This window comes from Chrysochloris asiatica, unplaced genomic scaffold (genome assembly GCF_000296735.1).
Source record: "Chrysochloris asiatica unplaced genomic scaffold, ChrAsi1.0 scaffold00003, whole genome shotgun sequence".
NCBI classification, from domain to species: Eukaryota; Metazoa; Chordata; class Mammalia; order Afrosoricida; family Chrysochloridae; genus Chrysochloris; species Chrysochloris asiatica.
The window spans coordinates 20,065,011-20,089,467 of record NW_006408521.1 but is presented as its reverse complement, the minus strand read 5'-3'; the positions used below and the strand labels follow the sequence as shown (position 1 = coordinate 20,089,467).

At 39.9% G+C, this 24,457-nt stretch overlaps 2 protein-coding genes across 3 annotated transcripts in view; one reads left to right on the top strand and one right to left on the bottom strand.

The window, feature by feature from the left end:
* Nucleotides 1-8,690, top strand: part of NOC3L (nucleolar complex associated 3 homolog (S. cerevisiae)) — a 42,145-nt gene extending 33,455 nt beyond the window's left edge. Inside the window, exons 12-21 of the mRNA XM_006831161.1 lie at nt 461-541; nt 865-965; nt 2,931-3,003; nt 3,090-3,153; nt 3,239-3,310; nt 3,771-3,952; nt 5,277-5,405; nt 6,232-6,329; nt 8,159-8,243; nt 8,548-8,690. Of these exons, the coding sequence (XP_006831224.1) occupies nt 461-541; nt 865-965; nt 2,931-3,003; nt 3,090-3,153; nt 3,239-3,310; nt 3,771-3,952; nt 5,277-5,405; nt 6,232-6,329; nt 8,159-8,243; nt 8,548-8,676 (1,014 nt within the window). The 3' untranslated portion in view covers nt 8,677-8,690. The remainder of the gene's footprint in view (nt 1-460; nt 542-864; nt 966-2,930; nt 3,004-3,089; nt 3,154-3,238; nt 3,311-3,770; nt 3,953-5,276; nt 5,406-6,231; nt 6,330-8,158; nt 8,244-8,547) is intronic.
* A 4,958-nt stretch (nt 8,691-13,648) lies between these two features.
* The window catches only part of PLCE1 (phospholipase C, epsilon 1), a 349,465-nt gene continuing 338,656 nt past the window's right edge, over nt 13,649-24,457 (bottom strand). The window contains exons 27-32 of one of the 2 annotated variants that reach the window (XM_006831159.1): nt 23,833-23,961; nt 21,309-21,518; nt 17,563-17,721; nt 14,632-14,847; nt 14,149-14,361; nt 13,649-13,790 (exon numbers count right to left, since the gene is read on the bottom strand). In XM_006831159.1, coding sequence (XP_006831222.1) covers nt 14,173-14,361; nt 14,632-14,847; nt 17,563-17,721; nt 21,309-21,518; nt 23,833-23,961 — 903 coding nt within the window. In that variant the 3' untranslated portion in view covers nt 13,649-13,790; nt 14,149-14,172. Of the gene's footprint in view, nt 13,791-14,146; nt 14,362-14,631; nt 14,848-17,562; nt 17,722-21,308; nt 21,519-23,832; nt 23,962-24,457 lie in introns of those variants that run through there. The other variant, XM_006831160.1, reaches the window with a different exon arrangement.

Below are 24,457 nucleotides of genomic sequence, written 5' to 3'. Positions count from 1 at the left end.
TGAGTGGGAAACATTTTTCATGATTGACTTCAATATTCTAGGTGATTTCACAATAAGAATTATTTTGCAGTTCAGTGTGTTATTTCTTCCACTTTCCCCTCCCCACTTTTGGGGCAAATTTTAATTTAAATTACAGAAAAAAACTACAGAAAATTAGATGTACTCACTATTCAGAATAAACAGATATCAATAAGTTTAGGATTTTTTGTTTGAAAGAAACCGTTAGAGATAATCTTGGAATGTTCTTTGTTCTTTTTCCCAAGATTATTTTTCTGCCTTCCTCCCAGGAGGCAGCTACCATCAGAAATTTGGTTTGTATAAATACTTCTCATCCATGTTTTTCTCTCTTTGCTTGTATTCATATTCACAAACAGTAGGTACATAGTCTTTCTGAAGCTTGCTAATTTCATTCATATGCCCATACATTCGTTATCTTTTTTTTTCCTTCCAATCTTTTCAGTGGAAGAAAGCCGAAGAGAAACTTGAGCGAGAGCTTCGAGAGGCTGAAGCTTCAGAGAGTACTGAGAGAAAACTTAAATTGGTAGGTAGTTTCACATTCTCTTCTGTTTTTGTTAAATGATTTTAACTGGAGAGTTAGTGTTTCAATTTGTGGCCATATAATTTGTGTTTATGTCATGAAGTTTAGGTAGGAGGGAGCTTCATCTACTTTGATGTGCAAAAAATTATGATGTGATCAGTACTAGTTTTATGAAATAGATATTTTGTTAAAGCTTCAAAGATTGAGTTGCAGGGAGGTGTGGGCAGAGACCAAGCAAGTTGACTTTGGAAGGTCATAGTTATGCTAAGCCATGAGAAAGTAGACCAGGCTCTATTGAAATCATTTTGTTCTGATTCTCCTGCCAGCATACAGAGACTCTGAATATTGTGTTTGTAACCTACTTCAGAATATTGAAGAAGGCCCAGAGGTCACCCCTCCTGCCAGCAGTTCTGGAAGGACTTGCCAAGTAAGAGCTGCGTAGGTTGAAACCTTTTAGATTCTTTCTAAATGGATAAGTAGCCTTGGATTTTACATACTATTTATTATACACTGAAGACCCAGTGTTCTTAGCTCTCATTCCTTTTGAAAGTGTTTAAGCTTTTCTCATTTTAAACTTTTTTTTTTTAAATCTTCGTGAATTCTTCCTTCCTTTTTTAACTAAGTTTTAGGTGCTTTGATGGTTGATCTGTCCCGTCTTGGTTGTTTTTACCCTATCACCATTTGAGGGGTTCATGCAGACGGCTGCTAAGCCTGTTGTAGCCTTGCTTGCACATCATTTCTCTGTTCCTGTTAAATCTGTGCTGCCGAGATTGTTGTTCTGTTCTGTAACACTAATGAGATTGCGGGGAAACGGACTGGGGCACTACTGCCTGTCGTGGTAGCTTTCTCCAAGTGTTTCAAGAGATATCAATTCCAAATATAATGGGAACCATATATATAATCTAAAAGCTCTGCAGGTTAATGTGCTTGACTGCAAGATTGGTTTGAAGGCAAGGTTGGCGGTTCAAGCTCACCAGTTGTTCCTTGGAAACTCTATACAACGTTGCTGTTAGTTGGAACCGACTCTACAGCACTTCAACAATAGCATCAACATTATCCACATTACAAAAGTAGAAAGGAATGAGTGGATTTCTTTTTAATATATTTTATTAAACTTACCATTTAAAATATTTTGACATACTATTGCTAGCCTAGATCCAGAGGGAGTGGAGCAAAGTAGAATCTCCACTGAGTAGTATCAAATCCATCTGGGCAGGGCTGATGAAAGGAGATGTGCATAGGTCTCTTGTGGTACAATAGTGAATAATTGTTATCAGGACTGACTGAGGTCTGGGGGAGGTCTCTGTCCATGTTAACATGTAGATTTCCTAGATTGCTAGGTTTCTAGGTATATTAGACTGTACTTGGCCAATCCTCTAAGCTGCACTGAAAATGCATGTATGTATGTCTGCATGTCCATGTGTAAATTTATTGGCAAGTCAAAGATACATTTATTTTAAATTTTTATAAATATTGCCAAATTACTTCTCCGAAGATCTGCAACCCTTACACAGGGAATACATCACTTCAAAGATTCTTTCATATTCTCAGATTTACATACTCTTAAAGACATCCTAACTTTTAGTGCTTTATAGTTCAGAGTCATCTCACACCTGCTATTGCTTATGGTTCTCTTCAAACCTTCTATGTGCTTCAGTTAATTTTAGAAAGACTGACCCAGGACAGTCCCATGACTTACCCGGGATTACATAGGTAAATCATAGCAGAGCTGTCACAGGGTCCAAATTCAGATGAATACAATATTTCTTCTGTTCCCGCTTTCCACCACATATTCCTAGAAGCTCCTTTTTGATTTAGAGCAGTGTGAGATGCCTAACATAAAACCTCTCCTCAGGGTATATTATTTGCTTCTAGAAACGTCTTAGTGAGGGCAGAAGTATTTATGAATATATTTTTCATCTGTTTGGTACCTCATATTTCTACTGAGTTATGTTCGGCCTTGGATAAATTGTCATAAAGGGCAATCTGCAGTAGTCAAAAGAACCAGTAATAGTTACTCTGTCATGTCTAACAGTTTGAACTCAGGAAAATTAACAATTCCATTTTAAGTAGACTAGATGGTGCTCAGCTACCACCACCAACTGCTATGAAAAGCGATCACTATTAAAGGGCCAAGTAGAAGGGGAGAGAAATAGGGAACAAAACTCAAAATCATGAAAAAGATCAGGTTACTGGTTGGATGGAGATTGGAACAAAACTCCGTGGCTAAATGATTATCCAAACGATAGATCTATAAGGGATATAGATAGAGATCATCTGTAAATTTATAGCTACTTCATAATAAAATGAAGTTTTAAAGTCAAGTGTAATATTTTGCTGCCTTGTTTCTGAATCAAGGTTACTGATTTAATGAAGTTTTGTTTGATTCTAGGTTTGCTCACCTTATAAATGTGGAGTTTTTTGATGACTTATTAGTAGTTCTACATACTCTCATTGAGTCTGGTGTAAGTAATTCTGTTAATGAATTTTTTTTTAAGATATAAGTGATAATTGTTGTTCTCAACATCCTTTCCTTTTTTTGTCTCCTAAGGACCTAAGCTACAGAGAAAGTCTTCACTGTGTACAAACTGCTTTTCATATTCTTTCCGGCCAGGGTAAGATGTTTTCTTGATCAAGTTATATTTGCTTTAGCTTTGGAGGAAGTAGGATACCTAATAGATGTTTGTTGTCATTTCAAAGGTGATGTTCTCAATATTGATCCCATGAAATTTTATACACATCTCTACAAGACACTGTTCAAGTTACATGCAGGTATGTTTTTCAGGTAATGTGTCCTTAATAAACATTTATTTTTTTAATGATAATGATTGTTGCACAGCATAGTAGCTATATTGAATGCCACCAAATCATATACTCAAAAATGGTTAGAATGGCAGCGTTTTAATGTATTTTCCTACAGTTTACAAAAAAAAAAGAAATAATAATCTTTGACAACTGCGTTGTACCCAGAATTATAGTAAACCAAAAATGAGAAGTCAGAACTGGTCCATAAAGTGCTGGCCTGCCAGTACCACACACACTTCTATATTTGACCCGATGTAAAAGTTGGGAAGGACTTTTGGGATTGGGATGCAGTGTTATTTCCTTAGACAGTACAGTGCTGTCTCAGTGGTTAAGGAGTGGTGTGTCTTGGGTCCTTCTGGAACTAGGTGAAGTTACATAGTGAACAAACAACAGGAGAAGCATCTGATGGCTGCACGTGCTCTTCTAGGTGCTACCAACAGCGGCGTTGAGATTGTGCTCCAGTGTCTGGATGTTATGCTCACTAAGCGCAGAAAGCAGGTTTCTCAACAGCGAGCCCTTGCCTTCATCAAGCGCCTGTCTACTCTGGCTCTTCACGTTCTTCCAAATGCAAGCATTGGTATTTTAGCAACTCAAAGAATATTAATGCATGTAAGTAATGATACAAATGAACAGAACTAGGTTCTTGTAGTACAGAGAAGTTTTTGTTTGATGCGTTTTTTTTTAAACCTATTTAAATTATTCTTCTAAGAACTAAAGTAGCTGCGTAGTACCTGAAGTCTTTGAAGCTTGCCCTCGGTCATCCAAGGTACCACAGTTGGTCTGGATGTGTCTGGAGCAGCTGAGGAAGAATGAGGAATAGGAGGAGAAAATAGGTGTACCCTGTTGCTGCCATAGCCTTTTTGCCATCAGAGCAGACGTGGGTGGTGCCCAGATATTATTACTGAATGTATGGATCAAAGATTCTTCAGAAAAATTCTGACCAAAAGCAGGGGAAGTGCAGCAAATTTTAATTGGATTTCAGACTTCTGGAGCTGTTGAGGCTGGAACTCCCTGAAACTGCTCTGAGATGAGATCATCTTTAAATCTTAAATCAAATATAGCCCCTAAAGTCGTCTTTAAATGGAAACATTAGGTTAGTCTTAGTTAAGAAGAGTTGCTTTGAACATCGTGCCCTTTTGTAGAATTGTTTGTATGGTCTAAGATTAGCATCAACAACTGGAAAGGGCCGATCAGAAGCTTATGGGGACTGATTACTTATTAGTACAGGAGGAACTAAAAGTACCAAACTTATTGACACTCCCAGAGGTAACCGTTTAGTTTACTCGTTGGTGTTCTGTTTTCACTAGCTGTGTTTGTGTTTGTATATAAATATAATGAATACACACAGAAACCACACAACTTTTTTTAATGGAAGAGGGGGATTTCTATACAAGTTTTTTTTTTTCCTTTAAATTATTAACTTACTACTTAAAGGTGGTGGGCACATTTTCAAGTTGGTATAAGCTTGACTATTTTCTCCTCTTTAATGATTCTGTAAAGTTTATTTGATTAACAAACCTTTATACGGTTTTTACTTTGTTCCGGCCATTATTACAAATGTTTTACAAACTTGGTTTTCCTAAGAAATTTGTGAGGTAGCTACTCTTACTGTCCCCAGTTTACAGATGGAGAAACTGAGATCCAGAGAGCCTAAGTAACTTGCCTTAAGTAATGCAAGTGGCAGAAGTGGGATTCAGAGTTAGGCAGCCTGGCTTTGATGCTGCCCCAGTTTTCTTTTTGATGTACAGAGAAGTTGTTGTTATGTTTTCCTATTACGAATGGAATTACAGTGAATGTCCTTATTATGTGTTCTAATGTGTTTTCCTTTGAAAATGAATTATTTTCAAAGCAAGCCAAGATAAAATATTTCTTTTAGTCTTTTGTTTTCTTACAAACGTAAACAGTTTTTGTTAAAAATGTGACAATTTTGCAGACCTTCCCCAAAACAGATCTGTTGCTTGACAATGAATCTCAGGGGAGTGGAGTCTTCCTCCCTGAACTGGATGAACCCGAGTACTGTAATGCTCAGAACACGGCCCTTTGGGAATTGCACGCGCTACGGGTAAGAATGGTGACAGGCTTTCTAATGTTGGGTGTAGTTTTACTGTTATTGGAGTACTTAATACACTTGGAGGCTTCATAGACTACATGGGAAAACTCCATTATCTTCCCATTTCATTCTTCCACAAACTCGTTTTGTGTGTGTTTTTGCTGTTATTGTTGTTAAATGCAGTACTTAACATACGTCCGCAGGGGCTTCAGAACCTGTGGGAAATTTTCATTGTGTTGTAATTCCATGCTTCCACAGACTTTTTGAAGTTGCCTTGTATTTGGTTCTGGAACTTTTTGGAACTTTCTCTCAAAATCCCTATTATAACACGCTACCTTTTACTTTGCTCTTAATGTTCTTTTGAGTGTTGTTATGTTTCCTACGGAAGCAGAATAATGATAGTTTACTGGGGCGAGGCTGTGCAAGATTTATTGAAATATTTCCGTAACATTGTTTACAACAGCAAGATTTGGTATCAGGTATATTTTTATGGGATCTGATCCAAGGACCATTTCAGCTAGGACAAAGTCTGAGGAAGATTAGTAGACCATATAAGCAATCAGGGAACCTGTAAGTCAGTTTTCTCCCTCTGAAAGAGATACTGCTTTTTAATTTTCCTTGTCATACAATGAATACAAGACTAAGCTACATCACTGGTAATTTGGTCATCAAACAGATTTGTGAGCACAGATCAGTTTCTTATTGTATGTATGTGGTTGCTCTGAATGGTGTCCACCCACAGCGTTTTTAAGACTTTGTGTTAAGAGAGTCTTCACTGTGGCTTATGTCTTAGAAAGCACTGCCTGGTACACAATGTGTCATCCTTTTCCCTCTTCAGAGACATTACCATCCCATAGTGAAGAGTTTTGCAGCTAACCTGATCGCAGGCGCACCTTCTGAAGGCTCTGCAGCGCTCAAACCAGAGTTGAGCCGGAGGTAGTAATATGTAGCATTGTCTTATTGTAAAACTACAAACTACAGTTGACAGCAGTCTGTTTTATAAAGTCATTTGCTTTAAAATTTAAAGTGTTAGTTGTGCACTTGGAATTGGTCTCACTTCATATTCCTGAATCGTTCTAAAGGTGAAAATGTGTGTCATATGTCTTTGTTTTTGGTAATTACTTAAAAAAAAAATTTTGTTTTAAATTATGACAAAAATTCACGCATACAGAACAATAGTATAATGAATACCCCCCCATGTACCCACTACTTAGATTCAACAATTTATGAGTTAATGCCATATTTGCTATATGTTTTTTTTTTTAATGTGCTAATCTGCATCCAACCCAAACATCCTCCTTTTGTAGAACAGTCCTGCCAGGGTAAGAGAGCAAGACAAGGGAGATTAGAGGTGCTTTGGGACAGTGACCACTGGGCAGCACCTCAGAAGGGCCTCAGTTTCTCTCTGCCCCTCGCAGCCATTCTGAACAGTTGTCCCCTGGCCACCAGAAAGCTCGGGCAGGTACTTTCATATGTTTTCCCAAATGGGAAAAATAAGTCTTTGTATAAAGGAAATTTCTTTTTCTCCAACTTTTTATTTGGAAAGATTTCAAAGTAATCCTATTTCCCCCACAAAATTAATCAGGAAGTACTTCAGTTACACAGAAGAGACAGTGGTAAGGAGAAGACATTCAGAACAGAATGCATGTCTCTGCCCAGGCCGTGTGAGTGGGCCCTGAGTGATCTGAGACAGCCCCAAGAACTAAATAGTGCTGCCTGCTGTACACCGTCTCTGCAAGCCCACTGTGGGTCAGGAGACTGTTTTCTGGCCTCTTTAGAAGTTGAACAAAAATTGGATTAATTGCTAACTTTTAAAAATTGGAAAAATTGATTTTTATAAAGTGTCATTTTCTGCTTCTCTGGAGATAACTGGGAGATTTGTCTCTCCAGGGTCTTTGTTTCCACTTAGCAGCAGTCTGCCACTGCCCCTGTCATGAGCCATAAACCCTGCGGGTTTCCAGTAGTTTTATTCTGGGTAGGAAAGAGAGAACTTTTTGCCTTGTTATTTAAATAATAAATGGCATTTATCTCTTTCTTTCCATCATACACCTCATCTATCACCCTCCCCACAACCTTGGTTTTTTTAAAAAGAAAATGATTGTTACTTTTCTTTTTCATGATCCTTTCCTGGCATGAGCATGAGAGGCCTGGAATTCCCTTCTGTGGAGGAAGGTTTGGATGAGTGGATTTATCCCAAAAGCTTAAGAGTGGAGCCACTCGATGCTCATGGTGGTTTTCTCCCTGAGAGTGGAGCTTGAGGTGTGAGCCTAACCTTGACCCTTACAACCCTGGCCTGTTTTCCTTTGAAGAACATGAGCTGACCCAAATGACTTTAGGGTTCATTTGCATGTCATGAGTAGAGCCAGGTATTCTGTTTTGAATGTTCTCTCCTAACTCTAATCCAGGCCAGCAGCTGAAGAGTTGAGCTGTGTTCAGAGTCCATAGAGGGTAACTGCTTTGCTCCTTTACCTCCCATGACTTAGTCACATGCTGGTCATATGACTTTGGTTGTGTTGAGGTCAGCCTTCTCTCTGTCTCCTGGCTGGCATTTCTAAATGTACACCACACCTGAAATGCTCTGTGTTAGCATTACATGGGGTTTAGGATTTATTTTAGGTGCACTAGTTGTTTGGTATCAAAAACTGGATATGGTATATGTACCTTAATATGTGTGTTTAGGATAATGAGTCATTCTCTGGGGACAATCTGTAATTATCTCCAAGTCATATAGGTATGGTGGTTCTTTTTTGTGTTTTTGATTATAGAACTGCTACTGAGCTTTTCGAGATGTACAGCATGGCCGCAATGACCTTTAATCCTCCTGTTGAATCTGTGAACTCCAAAAAGAAGGTATATAATACTTTTTATATTTTTTGAAAGAAGAAAAAATTAGTGCCTCTGGAAAACTCCAACCTGCTTAGTTATTTTATAGTTTTTCCCCCTCCTTTAATATCTAGAAGTTGATGGTAAGATGGCTCTCTGGGGTTGGAATTCTTGAGATGTCATGAGATCATTTTATTAACCACAGGACCTGTCTGAGGCCTGGCTGGGTTTCCTGTGTCAGTCAGTGTCCACGGTTGTCACCTTTACCTTTCCCTACTGCGTGGCCTTCTGTTAGGGCACACGTAACTTTTACCTTTCGATATTTTTCTAGGATAAGGTTTTACAAGGCGATTCATTTTTGAATGAAGATTTAAATCACCTAATCAAAAGACATTGCACTCAAGTTGCTACTCATTTTCCTCAAGATTTCACCAAATATTTGGAAACATCGTTACGATAGTGAAAGAATGAAGTATCCATGGATTTATGTGTGTGCATCTGAAGATTCAAAGATAGATTGCTAACATAGGAGTTTTTCAAGGAGTAACGGAAGAGGAAGAGTTACGTACTCCGTGCGGCAGAAGGTCCAGCCCTCATTCTGTAAGTGTCGTTCCATTAAGACAAAAGTGTAAAGCTTTTTCCTCAAAAGTTTTTTGAAATATGCTGCCTTTTAAAACTGTACATAAGTTATGTGTGTGAATATATATATATATTTTATACATTTTTTTTTGGACTGAATCTTGTTGAAATAGAGTTGTTGGGTTAAAATCAGGATACAGGAAAACCAAGACCATGAGAATGCTTTTTACCTTTTGTTGATGTTTAGTACTGTCGAGTTGGTTTGACTCACAGCAACCCTGTATAGGGTTTCTGAGACTGTAAATCTTTGTGAGAGCAGAAAGTCTCATCTTTCTCCAGCTTAGCTACCTTTTATAACTAAATAAACTGTAACACTTTAAATGGAAGTGAGAAACATTTCAAATTTGAGTGAATGTATTTTAAAATAACTTGAGATTAGACACCAGGTTCATTGGTCCTTACTGGGTGAGACCTAAGACTTGCAGAGACAATTTGGGTGTGGTTCTAGTCTCTGAAGTTCTTTGCATTTCCTGATGCTCTGGAGAGGTGGGGATGGGGAAGACTTGCTCCTGGATGGAAAACAAAGTCTGTGACTGTTACAGTTTGTTTTAGGGACAAAAGGTGAAGGAGCTTTTTGGTAGGTAAAATGCTTTACTGTTCTGACTGTAATTGCAGACTATCCCTTATGTAACAGCTCTCCCTGGATTCTAGGAACAGCCTACTGTGAGCCTTGTGGTGGCTGGTCCAAATTACCCTCAACTATGAACACCTGAATCAAACCACTATTTTCCCAGCTTCCCATTTTGGGAATGTGAAAATTGAAAACTACAACACACAACAGTACAATAATCCAACCGTATAGTCTTTCTTGTTAGGTGGTGTCAGGTCGGTTCCGACTCATACAGACCCTGTAAAGGGAGCTGCTGGTTGAGTGTGAACTGCCGAACTTGTAGGGCAAACTGACCTTGCGGTCCAGTGCATTATCCTGCAGCGCCACACCAGGACTCCTAGTAGTCTTCTGACTGCTTCAGGAACTATTGATGGTCAGTGATTTTGGTTTGGAGGTTAGAGCTCTTTTGTTTTCTCCTCATGAAGTAAATGAAAACAGAAAGTTCCTTTTCTCCTCATGAAGTAAATGAAAACAGAAAGTTCCTTTTACCATTCCAGTAAAGTTGGGGAAAGTTAGGGGTATCAGCTTTGAAGTGCATGCTAAACTTTTAGCATATATTTGATTTTAAAGTGTTTCTGGGGTCACATTTTTAAAATCGTGATTATTTGTCTAATGAAAATGTTATTGCTATTAAGTATATTGCTATTAAGCCACCTTTCAGATACACAGTAGATAGAGTCCAGGAGAGTTGTAAATTGTGTCGATGACCCAAGGGTCTGACCCCATCACAGCACAAGTGGCCAATACATTCACAAATCATTTATTTTCTAAACATATACAAATACATTTACACATCAATTTGGCAGCAGAAACTACAGTTCAGGTGAAAAATTAGCTTTAAAATGGAATTGCACCCATAGACTTGTATTATGCTTTTAACTTTCTTGCTATGTATACAGAGGATCACAGTAGGGCCATAAAATGATATATCTAGTATTAGTTTGAATGTTCCATATGAATCTCAGGATGAAATATCACCCGACATGTTTTATTTTCAGAAATAAATCATGTAATCATGAATGATAACAGACACACATACCTTGAGACTAGTTGGCTAGAGTCTTTGCTTTTAACTAAACAAGTACTGAGCAAATACTAGGTGCTTAGCACTGTGCTCGGCATTTGAAAGTGGCGTAGGGATAATAATGGATGTAAGACCGTCTTCTGTGTTCTTTTTCATGCTGACTCAAATCATTCACACAGCACTTTCAAAGTGTAAGCTCAGTGTAAGAATTTATTGTTTCAGAGTTCAGGGACCTGTGTCATCTGGAGTAGGAAGTGTTTCAGAGACCAACTTGGTGCTGGTTTAACCGTTAATGATTTGGGATCTAAGAGATGGATGAAACTAGTTTGGTAAGCATAGCAATTAAGGAGTTATGTCCCAATTTTTATCCATCATCCAAGGTTTGTAGGAAGTTAATGGAGATAAAGCAGAGAGCACAGTAATGCTCTGTATCATGGAAATGTTGACCCAAATAGGGACCTAAGACAACCGGGAAAAAATCCTCTTTATTGACATGGGAACATAGTGTGGAATTCTGTTAAACTTTAACTCAGTTTCACCAAACTAGTGAGCAAGTCCTCTAAGGATGAAGCAAGGCTTTAAGTGTCTTGGTAGAATAGAAGCGGTCTACAGAGTCCTGGTTTGAAGCTGTAGGATAAGCATTGGACTACTCAACAACAATATTGGCAGGAGAGACAACAGAATGAGGGGGGAAGATGGTTAATGTAGGATAGACTCGCTGTCATTAATAAGCTTGCATTGTCTCCAGAGCCACGGAGATGGGAGGCCTTTGATTGAACGCAATCTAGACTAACACTAGGCATTTGTAACTTTTGTTGGCTCTTGATAACATACTTATTGTCAACTGGAGGATTTAGAACTAACTCAGTTTCTTTCTAAGGAGAATGTGAAAAGAGGCATAACCTCAAGAAACACTCTTCGCCCAGATAGTATCATTACATGGTAAGATTGATCTGAGTTAAATTTTCTAACATACTTGTGTAATCTTGCAAAAAACCAATTCCAGTATCACATACCACATTAAAGTCTTACATTAATGCATTCTTGTAGCTACTTTCGAAAGTTGGCACCACTTAGCCGAGTGATAGAATGAATGCATATCCCATTTTTGTTTTTAGTTGTTAAGTGCTGTTGATTCAGTTCCGACTCATAGTGACCCTGTATAGGTTTCCAAGGAGCAGCCGATAGATTTGAACTGATGACCTGGTAGTTCAAACCAACCTAGCAGTCTAGTGCTTATCCTGGAACGCCACACCAGGACTCTAATCTTGTAGTAAATCCAGTTTGCAGATTTACCAGTAAGAGTTAACTACTCAAATTTCTAGTGTGAGAAGTATGGAATGGTTGGGGTATAGTCCTGGTGGCCATTTTAGATGTAAAATCTACATGGTTTTGGCAAACACAGGTTGTGTGGGTTGTTTGTAATGTGTGGTAGAACCCTAAACATTTTTGAGCAGTGTGTCCTTCCTAAAATCCCCTATGACTTAAGTGTATTTTTTCACCTAGAATGTGATGAATAATCAAGTTGGGTTACCACATAGGTAATAAGCTGTGTTAAGTTCACTCACCTGCTAAACTACGTTGTCTCCAGGTAAGTGTCAGTCAATGTCAAATCCACAGCCATAGGGATGAGGGAGTTTGGTTTGTGCAGTTGTCTGGAGAGACCAGTCTTGATTTTCATCTCGTGACTTTGAGGTTTTTCATTTTGGCTTTAGCCAGTTAGACCTATAACTTCACTTTAGGTAAGCCAAACCAGAGAAAGATATACCTACTAGTCTACAGACACTTTGACAGTGTTTTCAGAATTTTTTTGAATGGAGTGACAGGCTGTACAAACTATCACATTTTAGTAGCCAGTGACTCTCGCATTGAGGCTTGGACTCAGTATCAAGCGCTTTCAATGACACGAGAGCTGTGTGGTAGATTTTTACCACTGCAGTTTTTAGATCATTAGAGACCATTAGGACTGATTTGTTCACGTTTACAACCAAAAAACTAAAAGTGAAGATCGGGATTTTTAGTGTTTTGTAATTTGAAGAAAAATGTCTTAAATTTTAATATCAATGGGAAGATAAAACATTCTATTTTTAAAAGCCATGATTTTTTAAAAGCCATGATTTACTTGATGGCAAAAAGTAAGAACAATCCTTCAGATTTATTGGATAGTTTAATACTGTAAGATTTGAAAAATAATTTACATCAAATTGCAAATACAATTTGGATCAACAACTTCAATTAATCAGAAATGAAAGTGAAGGTTTTATGTTTTACATAAAATTCTGGCCCATTTCAAATTCAGAGCACATATTTTCTTTATAGAAAATCTGTCTTCAAATAGTGACATAGAATCACTAATGCTTCTAATTCATACGAGATAACCACGGCTATGTATAATAAATACTTAAGTACAGTGTCAGCACAAACCTTGTTTAAATAAATAAATTTAAACACACATCTACTTTGGCTTTTTAAAAAATGGTTAAGTTCCTTGTTAAGACATTACAACTCAGTAGACACTAAATTGTACATCATTCTAAATTCATTTTGTGAAAACCGAAAATGGAATAATCTGTGAATATATGTACGCAATGAACTTTTTAAAAAACATCATTCTACACTTAAAATGTCAGCGTGCACTATGATACACAATATAGAAACGATTTCATTGTAATGAGTCTAAGGCTATAGGATATATTTACATCTGCAATGCCCCAGATCTCTCCGTTATCAGCCACAGAATGAGTGGCCAAAAGCTTCTTTTCAGAACACTGTGCTGCTTATTCCCAATTCTGTAGTCAGGGATGTGGGAAGTAAGGCCCTTAGGCCAAATCCAACCTGCTACCTGTTTTTGTATGGTCCTTGATCTAAGAATAGTTTTTACATTTTTAAATGGTTGAAATCTAGAGATTTATGAGACATATGGAACTCAATTTCAGTGTCCATAAAGCTTTACTGGGACACAGCCACTGCTCATTCATGTACATAACTGTCTGTGGCTGCTTGTGTACTATAAGGGCCGAAGCAGAGTTGACTGGTAACAGACCATACGGCTCCCAAAGCCTTAAATACTGTCTGGCCCTTGACAGACAAAATTTGCAAGCTCAAGCAATGATTTTTCATTGTTGTCACTTGTAGAATGCAGTGTCCTGGGCTATTCTGGTGTCATTCTGCTATCCTCAGCATGGACCTCTCGTCACTTGTGAAGAAGGCTTCAGTTCAGAAAGCATCTGTTTCCAGTTTAACTAAGGAAATTATCTTTGTTTCCACCATGCTCTTTAACCTCTTGCCAAACAATCCTTACCTGTGATGTACATGTTAATACATTCATAATAAAGATCAGAGACGTTGGCAGCGTAGCAAGGGATTAGGGTCGTTCCGCCAACAGACAGAGCTTTGGTGGTTGGACCTGGAAGCAAGACTTTCTCTTTCCTCTGGACTCAGGTTAGAACCGATGTTCTAGGAGGTGCAATATGAGGCTATTTCTGCCGTGGAACACCATATTTAGAAAGTCATGTTAAATCCATTTCCTGCCTTAAAGTTCTAGTATTCCTGCCTTTCAGAGGACTTCCTTTTAGAAAAGACAAGATACCATACAAACTGCTTTTACAAAGTAGTTGAATTTGAGCCTGGGTTCAGAATGCTGCAGAGACCTAATGTACCTGGGTGCCACTTGCTGTCCTTGGTCACTGCCGATAGTCCATCAGGTCAGTTGAGGGCGAGCTGCCCACAGGCTTCTCCTCCTTGATCTGGACACTTTCTGTGGCCAGTAGCTGAGAAGGTGGTGTGAGTCCCCGTGGCTGTTTCGTGGACTTAGTGAACTTCTTGAATTCACTTGCAAATGAAATGCCTTTCCTTTTATCTTCTCGAGATGCCTGTGGATTAAAAGAACCTTCCATTGGTATTAGGTTAAACTGGGGGGCCCTAAACTCAGGACACATGAGAAAGAGCCCTTTTCCTCTTCTCCGGTAAATAGAGCTTTGGAAAGAAGGGCTCAGGGACTTCGTCAGGAGAGAGAATATACTCTTTCACTCAGTGACCTAATCCTCTCACCTCATTTCTTTGACTGAAATTCTCTCCTCCACTTCACAAGCTCCCCAGTTTGATTACAATGCGAATGTGTATATCGAATAATTTGTGTTTACCTGCACTTGTTCCTTTAGCTTAAGGATGAATTTTCCTGCACCTTTCCACTTGCTTTGGGCTTGGAACACACACTCTTGGTCCAAAAGAACCCGCTGGGAGGACTTTGGGGTAGAAGACTTCTTGGAAGCATCTTTCACCACCTCTTCCATTAGTACATAGTCACTTGGGTTAGGGTTGCTCAAAATGCTGTAGGAATATTTGGCTTTGCATAGGGTCTGAAAGGTAAGTTAGGATTACTTGAATAAAGATTCAGTATCCCCCATGCTTGCATGCATTCTAAGTTAAACTTTTCAGGTGGAAGATAAACTTTGAGAGATGGAGTTGTTGAGTGCTGTCAAGTTGGTTCCAACTCACAGTGACCCTGTATAGGTTTTCTGAGGAGTGGCTGGTGAGTTTGAACCACCGACCTTGCGGTTCAAACTGACCTTATGGTTGAGTGTTTATCCTGTAGCACCACACCAGGACTCCATAACCTTTGTAATAAAGGACGTAATTTTACAGTAAAGTTCAAAAGAAACCTTTTTGGAAGGAGGAGGGGGTTTTCCAAATCATGTCATCTAACTGCTGATTTTATATCTGTGTGGCTGTAGTTTGGACTCCTGGAGTGGCGCTGTAGAATCAGCACTGGACTTTGAACCACAAGGTCGGCAGTTCCAAGCCACCAGGAGGTTAATATAGGAAGTACCTTATTAAGGGCGTCCTGGTGCGGTGCTGTTCCTTGTTCCACAGCAGTGCACTGGAACTCCGTTATTAAGGCACTTCCTACATTCCCTCTGTTACCTATCTTCACAGCAGTCTACGATTTAGGCTGTGCTGAATACGCTGGACTGTAAAGTTGTTTGAATCACAAGGTTGGCAGGGTCACTATGGGTCGGAACTGACCCAACGACTCTTAAAAAAAATATGACTCCTGAAGGCCTGGTGTGGCGCTGTGGTTTAATGTGCTGGACTGTGAAGTTGGTTTGAACCACAAGGTTGGTGGTTCAAGCTCACCAGTTGCTCCACAGAAACCCTATACAAGGTTGCTCTGGGTGGGAACTGACTTATTGGCACTTAACAACAACAATATGATTCCTGGAGTCTTGATGGTGGGCTAAAGCACTGGACTGCAAGCTCAGTTTGAACCACAAGGTTGGCAGTTCAAATTCACCTGCCACTCCTTGGAAATCTCATACAGCATCACTATGAGTAGAAGCCGATTCGAAGGCATTTAACAACAATAGCTTATGACTCGTAGTGTGACCCTGTACGACAAGCACTGGACCGTGAGCCATAAGGTTAGTGGTTCAAACCCACCGCCACGCCTCAGAAACCCTATGCAGGATTGCTATGAGTTGGAACCAACTTGGCACTTAATAACATGACTACTGGTGCGGTCCTGTAGAATTAGCACTGGACTGCAAAGCATAAGCTGGTGATTCAGACCCACCAGCTGCTTCTCAGAAACCTTGTACAGGGCTCTTAGACTTGAAGGCACTTAACAATTCCTATGTGTCAGATGAAGCTAAAGGTTACGGAGGTTAAACAAATTCCAGAGGACACACAGCTAATAAGTGATAGAATAAGAACCTGCACCCAGTTTTCTTCATGCGCCAAGGCCCATAAAAACGAAGATCCTTCAGTCATGAATCCTGATTCTCAGCAGCCTCCCTGCCCCACTAGGCTATGTCTTCATCAGAGTCTTAGATGCTGAAGGGCTCTTAGACATTATCTCGCCTCACTCATAAACCAAATGATTTTTCATGCAAGTATTTACCCATTCATCAAGAATTTACTGAGAGTCTGGTATGGGCCAGATACTGTGCTATACTTGGGGAGACAAGCATGAGCAAAAGAACAAAAGTTTGGGCCCCCTGGGAGTTCAAAGTCTAATGAGGAAGCTAATATTAACTAAATGATCATGCAGTAAGACTAACAAATAGCACTTAAAAACAGTACTTACCACGTGCAAGGCATTGCTATAGACATTAATTTACTTACTCCTTAGAGCTGTCCATGCAGTAAGTACTATTATCATCTCCACATTAATCTAGGCAGTAACATTCGAAGTGGTGGCCGGGAGCCAGCTGGAGGAGACTAGTGAAGTCAGGCATGGTGGGAGTTATTTTCACAACAGAAATTGGCAAATGCCACAAATGGGACTGTTCCCCTCCTCAGAGTGAAGTTTTCCAGCATACCACTGTAACCGAGGCATCAAGGGGCTCAATAACTAATCTAAGTTCTCAGTTAATACGTAGAGCTGGGATTTGAACTTGAGCAATTTGATCTAAGGTTGGTGCTCTTAACTAGTTAAGCACACTATACCACTTCTCAAACAAGTGTTTTAAGAAATAAACTATGACAAGATTCTGAAGAAAACAGTTCCCTGAAACCATGTAAATGAAGCATGACCTAGACAGAGGTGGAAAGAAGTTTCTCTTTGTTTTCTGTAGTATCCTTGAGAGATGATCATTGAATCTTGATTTAAACCTTTCTGGGACAATGAAATGTCTGCTCTGCAGAGTCACCTAAATTCATTATCTGCACATGATACAGAGCCTGACTCGGTAAACCAAAACCAAACCAGATGCCCAAGTCTGACTCATGGTGGCCTCACGTGTTGTAAACAGAACTGCTCTTTAAGGTTGTCAAGGCTGTGATCTTATGGAAGTGCATCACCAGGCCTTTCTTCTGAGGTGTCTGGGTGAATTTGAAGTTCCAACTTCTCTGTTAGTAGCCAGTTGCCCAGAAGCTGCACTGTTTAACTCATCTGAGGACTTAGGTAAGTATCGGTTGAATGAATTGATATTTTCCTACCTAAGAGGCACACTCGCCTTTCTCTGGCCCCCACTGCTTTAGGCCTTCATACATAAACGAATTGCCAACACATAGACATCTGATTTTGTCCCAAGGATTCACACGTAGGAATGTAGGAAGCAAGAGGCTTTTACCTGCTGGATGACATCCTGTGCGGTGCTGACACGGGGCGCTTTGATGACGGTTCGAGGTTGCTCTGGAGAAACATCATGCACTTGGACAAAGAAACTCTCCTCCTCTGAGCTAAAGGTGACCTCTCTGTCATCTTGAACAATAGTCCTGTCTTCTTGGGTCTGTGTTGTTTTAAAAAAACTATAAGTAAAAAAATTCCAAGAGTCCAGAGAAGTATGAATAATAAGGTCAACATTTCCCATTCTCTCCTTTTTTTCTCATTCTTGACAAAACCTACTCTAGCCTATTAGGCGTTTTCAACAGGACCAGAAAGGACAGCTTCCGGTCTGCTATACAGGCTTGCCCTAGTATTTCATAAAACTGCCAATCATGGACCATAATTTACGTCACTCAGTATTTTTGGACCCCATTCATTCCAACAAGTTAACCATTTTACTTCACAAAATGAGATTTTACTCTACTATGTATACAACTTGTTTTTCTTCCACTTAGAATACTGCTGTCATTATTTCATGCCAATGCCTAGAACTCAAACTGCATGGTGCTGCCCGATAATGCACTGGACCTCAAGGTCAGTGGTTCAAACCCACCAACCGCTCCTTGGAAAACCCTAAACTAAGTAGCTATGAGTTGGAACTGACTCAGTGGCACTTGGCAACAACAATATGACCTGGCTACATAATATTACACTGATCATACTATATTTAACCAATTTAAGAGTTGGGGGATAATACACATGATATAATTTATAATCTCATATGACTGGAAATCAAGAAGCAGGGAAATAAAACACACAAAACAAGTTCTAAGCAGCTAATGAGAGTCTTCCTGGCTCTATGCACCTAAGTGCTCCTTATGGTTTCACCCAGGGCTTGAGTTTTGAGGAGCTATCAGAAGCCACAGCTTATGAACAGAAGATAAAAACAACCACCTGCACTTGGATAGCCCTTTTTTAGTTTGCTAAGATTTTTCTACACATTGTCTACAGATTTGACATGAGTCTCACAATTGGTTTTTGAGTTAAGTAAGGAGCTCTGGTAGTGTAGTGGTTACGAATCGGGCTGCTAACCTCACAGTCAACAGTTCAAAACTACCAGCTGTTCCGCAGGAGAAAGCTTTCTGCTCCCGTAAAGATCTACAGCCTCGGAAACTGTGCAGGGTCACTATGAGTCGGAACCAACTTAACAAGGATAGTTTTACTATTAAAAAAAACCAAACTCATTGCCATCTCATCGTGCCCCAAGAAAAGTACATCTGCCCCATAGTTTCCAAGTCTGTAATCTCTTTGGAAACTGTAATGTCTTCCACAGAATGGTTGGTGAATTTGAATTTACGGTTAGTAGCTAAGTGCTTAGCTATGGTACCACCAGGGTTCCTTAGTTTTTTATTACAGCTTTATAAATGACATTAAAGATTACAAAAGTTAGAGGACCTACCTAAGGTCATCTAGTTAGGGACAGAGCCAGGTTTGTCTGATTTCAAATCTAGTAACTAAGATAGGAGAATTGGCACCCAGTGTGTGTTGTTAGGTGCTATTGAGTTGGTACAGACTCACAGGGACCCTGTGCACAACAGAATGAAACACTGCCGGGTTCTGTGCCAACTTCACAATCGTTGCTACATTTGAGCCCACTGCTGCTGCCACTGCTGCTGCCAGCCTATCTTGTTGGGGGTCTTCCTCTTTTCTCTGACCTTCTACTTTACCAAACAATGTCCTATGCCAGGAACTGGTCCTTCCAGATAGATACAGACATTATCAGACAGGAGAGCTCAGAGGTCACAGATCACAGAGTGCTATCGAGTTGGTTCTGACTCAGCAAACTTGTAAGGATTTTTGGGGAGTGGCTGGTGGGTTTGAACAGCAGTCCAGTGCTTATCTTACAGAGCCACATCAGGACTCCACATATCTTACTAGGTTCCTGTTAAGGGCCATTAAGCTGGTTCCAACTCATAGCGGCTCTGTAAAGGAGTTTCAGGGAGCAGCTGGCTGGTGAGTTTGAACTGCCAACCTTGTGGTTCAAACCGACCTTGCGGACCAGTGCTTTATTCCACAGCGCCACACCACCAGGTGCTCGAAAAATACCTTGTTTAATCACATTGTGAAGTGCCTCAACAGTCTCCTTACTGGCATCTCATGATGAATTATTTCTCTGTTGGAGCACTTGATATGTCACTTTAAGAAATGCCAGTAAATTAGTGGGTTCTTAGCAGTTTTCTCCAAAACAAACATAAAAAAACAATTGTGCTTTATCATTTATCAGCAAGGTCAAAAACAACCAAACACAGTCTGGAAGTGAACTCACTTCCATGGTTCCATTTTCAGCCAAACAATAGATCTATAAAGGGGAACAATAACCCTAGGGAGGTACACACACCTTAGGATACTCAACCATTTGATTATTTACCCCAGGACAAAGTTCAGAAGCCTTAGGAAAGACCAGAACAGAAAGGAAACACAGGGAAGCAGTGGGTGAGGGATGTTGTACTGGGGGTGGGTGGGTTGCAGTCAATGCATGAAACAAACACTGAATTGTTGAGTGTAAAAATTGATGATCTGCTCTGTAAACCTTCACCCAATTCACAATAAAAAGTTAAACGACCAAAACGAAAAACTATGCAACAGCACCACACGTCTCCGTCTTAGCAATACGTCAGTCTAATGGGGAGGAGGCTGGGGAGAAATCTGCTTTGCTTTGCTTCATTTGTCCTCCAACAAACATACTGTCTTTTTTCTGTAAATAGTGCACCCACATAACATGTGAACACACGCTACACAGTTCTCAGGGGCATTGTGGCGCTACTTCTTCCTACACAGATTTATTTGTTCTTCTAGCAGTCCATGGTACTTTCGATATTTGTCTCCAACACTCGTCTCCAACACCATAAGTCAAATGCATCAATTCTCCTATGGTCTTCCATTAACTGATAGTATTCTATTACTTGGAAAATAAACCATTGATACTTCAATGAAAAACAACAACAAAAACAGTCAAACCAATCTGAAACTAACATGTTTTACTGTTTCTTCATGGAAATGAACATGGGAGTATTAAAAAAAAAACAAATTTATTGTCACTGAGTCAATTCCAACTTACAGCGACTCTGTGATTCAGAAGAACTACCCCATAGGGTTTCCACGGCTATGATCTTTACAAGAGTAGACTGGAAAAGCTGGTGGGTTCAAACCACCAACCTTGTGATCAGCAGTCTAGTGTGTAACCACTGTGTGTACCCACTGTGCACCTGGGTTCCCCCAATGGGAATTACCAAACATAACAGACATTTTTACTAATTGTGACCGTGAAAGAGAAAAGATTCTTACTTTGTGTGAAATTATGGAATCTTTTCAACTAAATTCTGCTGTTTAACAGAACTTTGATTAGTTAAGACTTCAATGGGTGCTAATAGGAAAGTAAATTAGCTCCCAAACATAAAGGACCTATTAGCCTGTCACACAATCATGTGACCCTGTTTCACACACATACATAAAATACTGGACCCACAGCTAATGACATACATATGGAACCCTTTAAATTCTTGCTCCCTGCTTAATAAGCCATTTTTTAGGCCGCATTTCTGTAACTTAGGGAATAACACTCTGAATATGTGTAGAATACAATCATTTCTCAACAGTTGGCTTAAGCATCATAGATGCTGAGTAGGAATTGCACGAAATTCTCAATTTGAATGGGTGGTGAGATGGTTAGCCCGATACCTAGCTGTGTGAGCTGGGCCTGGACACACTTACTTCCTGCTGGGTTTTTAAGACAATCCTGCCAACGTATCCCTCTTCTGGGAACCAGCTGCTTAAAATCTGCATGATCTCTTCCTCAGGACCAATGGCTCTCTGAAATGGCTGTTTCCTGCATTCATTCTTTTCTTTAGATATAAAGTATTTTTCTTCCATCAAAAAATAGTCTGCAGTGAGAGACTTGGCACCTTGTTCAGTCATCCAAATCTAAAGAAAGAACAAAGGCACACATTCAAATCAAGTTTAGGTTCACGGTGTCCAGATATGTTTGCTGCTTAATTTATATGTGAAATCTACTCTGCGATGTTACATAATTCTTTTAGGAAGATCTAAGAATTTTCCTTAAGTCCAAAAAATTGCTTATGTCCAGTCTGGGCAATGAATGACACAATTTATTCATAATCCCCAGACAGCAGAAAAAAATTTCCCCATTGACGGAAAGACAGTTCCTACCGAGTTAAAATTTTTTCTGTTTTTCAGTCCATGAACTTTGTAATCTCGTAACAGGAACAAAGGGAAAAAACCTACTTTAGTGCTTATCAAGACACTGGAAATACATAATCATATTCTAATGGAAGGCTCACAGAGCTAAAGGCTCATCTGATGTAAGTTCCTGGGAATTCTCCTTTTAATAACCTGACAACGTGTATGGAACACTGTTTTCTTTACTGGCTACTGACTGGTTGAGACAAGTGGTTGACAAAGTCTCTGGAGCCAGACTGACCTGGATCTGAGATCTGCCGTTAATACTTACTTACTGGGTGTGAGGCTTTGGGCAAAATATTTGACCCCTTGAAGAATCAGTTTCCCCTTCTCTGCAATGGTAATAACAGAGGTGTACCAAGCTCTTAATTTTGTTTCAACTTAAAATGGAAGCATTTGATATAAAGCATAACACAGACATATGAAAATTCAACAGTTATTATAGGTGCTTTTACTGATGTATTCTTTCCCCCTCTTACTATATTGGCAAAAGGCTGAACTAGAAGAGGATGAAGGTCAGTCATGGTGAAGAAAGTCTCTTTGCTGCCTTCCAGTGATGGGTGACAGAGAAAAGGCTGCCACGTCTGACCTGGACTAAGCAAACAGCCTGCTTCTCAGGCCCTTGCCAATGATGCAGCTACCAGAATCAAGTGGCTTGGTACTTTTCTCCTGGAGGAAAAGCAGAATGTGCCAAGGTGTGTTCTGTGCTACTCACTGGAGCCAAGGCAACAGAATTGATTTAAACACACAAGTACCTGTACAGGAATCATTCAGGGCATGAAGCTCCCAGTGGTAGGTCAGTCAGCACCGTCACTTACATGGAGGGGCCGGGGTCACCTGCACCCTAGTCCTCCCTTTACAACCACATGATTAGTTACATCGGGTGATGATGATGAAGTAACAGCGGCTTTTTATGGGGGGCCAGGAAAACACTTTATATCCTCACATTTAACATATTTCCCCAAACTCTAGAAATAGTGTGTGACAGTAGATACTGAAATACGTGGACTGATTAATTTCTAAAAACAAAACAAAAACCCTGGCAATAGTATGTGTTGTGTTCAGTAATCTATGGAATTTGATACCTAAGCTATTTTCTATGACCCTAAGTCAACTGTAAAATGTTGGGCAATGAGAAAGGCCTCTAGTGTGTTCACAGAGACTTCTTAAATAGCAGAACTATTTATGAACACTATTCCATATAATTGTCCAATCAATTTTGAATTCCTCATATATTATGTGACCCAGCTACATTTCACTATGTCAAAGGACCTCAATTTTACTGGGAGTCTAAGGGTTTTGCTGACCCTGGCTTTCGCTCTCCTTGGTCTACCCCAAGGTAAGTCTACAAGGCTAGCAGGACCTGTATCAAGCAGAGGCAGACCCACTAGTGTGAAGAGAAAAGGAATTACAGGTGGAGGCTGCCTTGGAGTTTTGAGGAGCTATCTTAATCATCTGTCTTTGTTTCTGCCCTTTCCCTCTTACAAGTCCCTGCCTGCAGAAGGCCACAAAGATTCCTGGTTAAGACACAAAGTAGGAATGGTATAGCATGGAGGGCTTGGATTAGTTCTGTTACAGGACTCGTTACAGGATTACACCCAAAGAGAAATAGGACCTCCAAAGCCAATGTTAATGGCCAAGGCAAGGGGACCTAGGAACTTGCTCAACGTGGAAAGGAAACTCCAACAGGAGGGCTGAAAGTGTCTTCCTGGTCACATGATCCATCCTGATGCTCTTAAGAATTAGAGGCCAAGTCACAGAACAGACAGCAGATTTCACTCGGTTTATATGCAAATTCTGATGGACTAGTAAACTCCACGTTAAGAAGGATCATGAGGCCCATAGTCAAGATTGCAGGGAAAGTACACACTTTGGGAAGGCCATGCATTGTGGTCAACAGTGAAAAGACAGATTACCAACGTGGACTGCAGTAGATGTACCTATGTATACATCGCAGGCATGTACACAGAGCTACACACATGCACAGCTGTACATGTTAGACACTAGATTCTTCCAATCATGGGGTCAGTAGACTTACTTGGTGGAGAAGTTGCTTTGCCTTGGTGCTTCCATTTATAGTAAAAATGGTAAAGGGTTCTGGGCCTGGGACCCCATGCACCGTGACTCTGTGTGTCTGTAAACATTTCCTTTCTTCTGTATTAAACATCTGTCAAGAAAATCACACAGACTCTCATTCACTCTAAATAACATGTTAAGGCTATATTCTATATAGAAGCATCTTTACAAATTTGTTCAGGAACATGTAAATGCAAAAGTGGAGAAACCTTTTATAACCTGATATATTTTTTTAAGTTGTCTAGTAAGGAAATCTCAAAGTCGGCAGTTCAAACCCACCTCTTCGGAAACCCTATACAGACAGGATGGCTATGAGTCAGAATCGATTCGACGGTGATTAAAAATAGCAGGAAAGAAATCTGGAGTACTGGTGTAGCACTATAAGATAAGCACTGGACTTAACAGTGATTCAAACCCACCAGTTGCTCCTCGGAAACCCTACACATGGTTGCTATGAGTTGGGACCGACACGATGGCACTTAACAACAATAATAACAACTATAAGGAAATTTAGCAGCCATCAAAGTAATGCATCTTTGCATCTAAGTTGTTAAGTGCTGCCAAGTTGGTCCTGACTCATTGCAGCC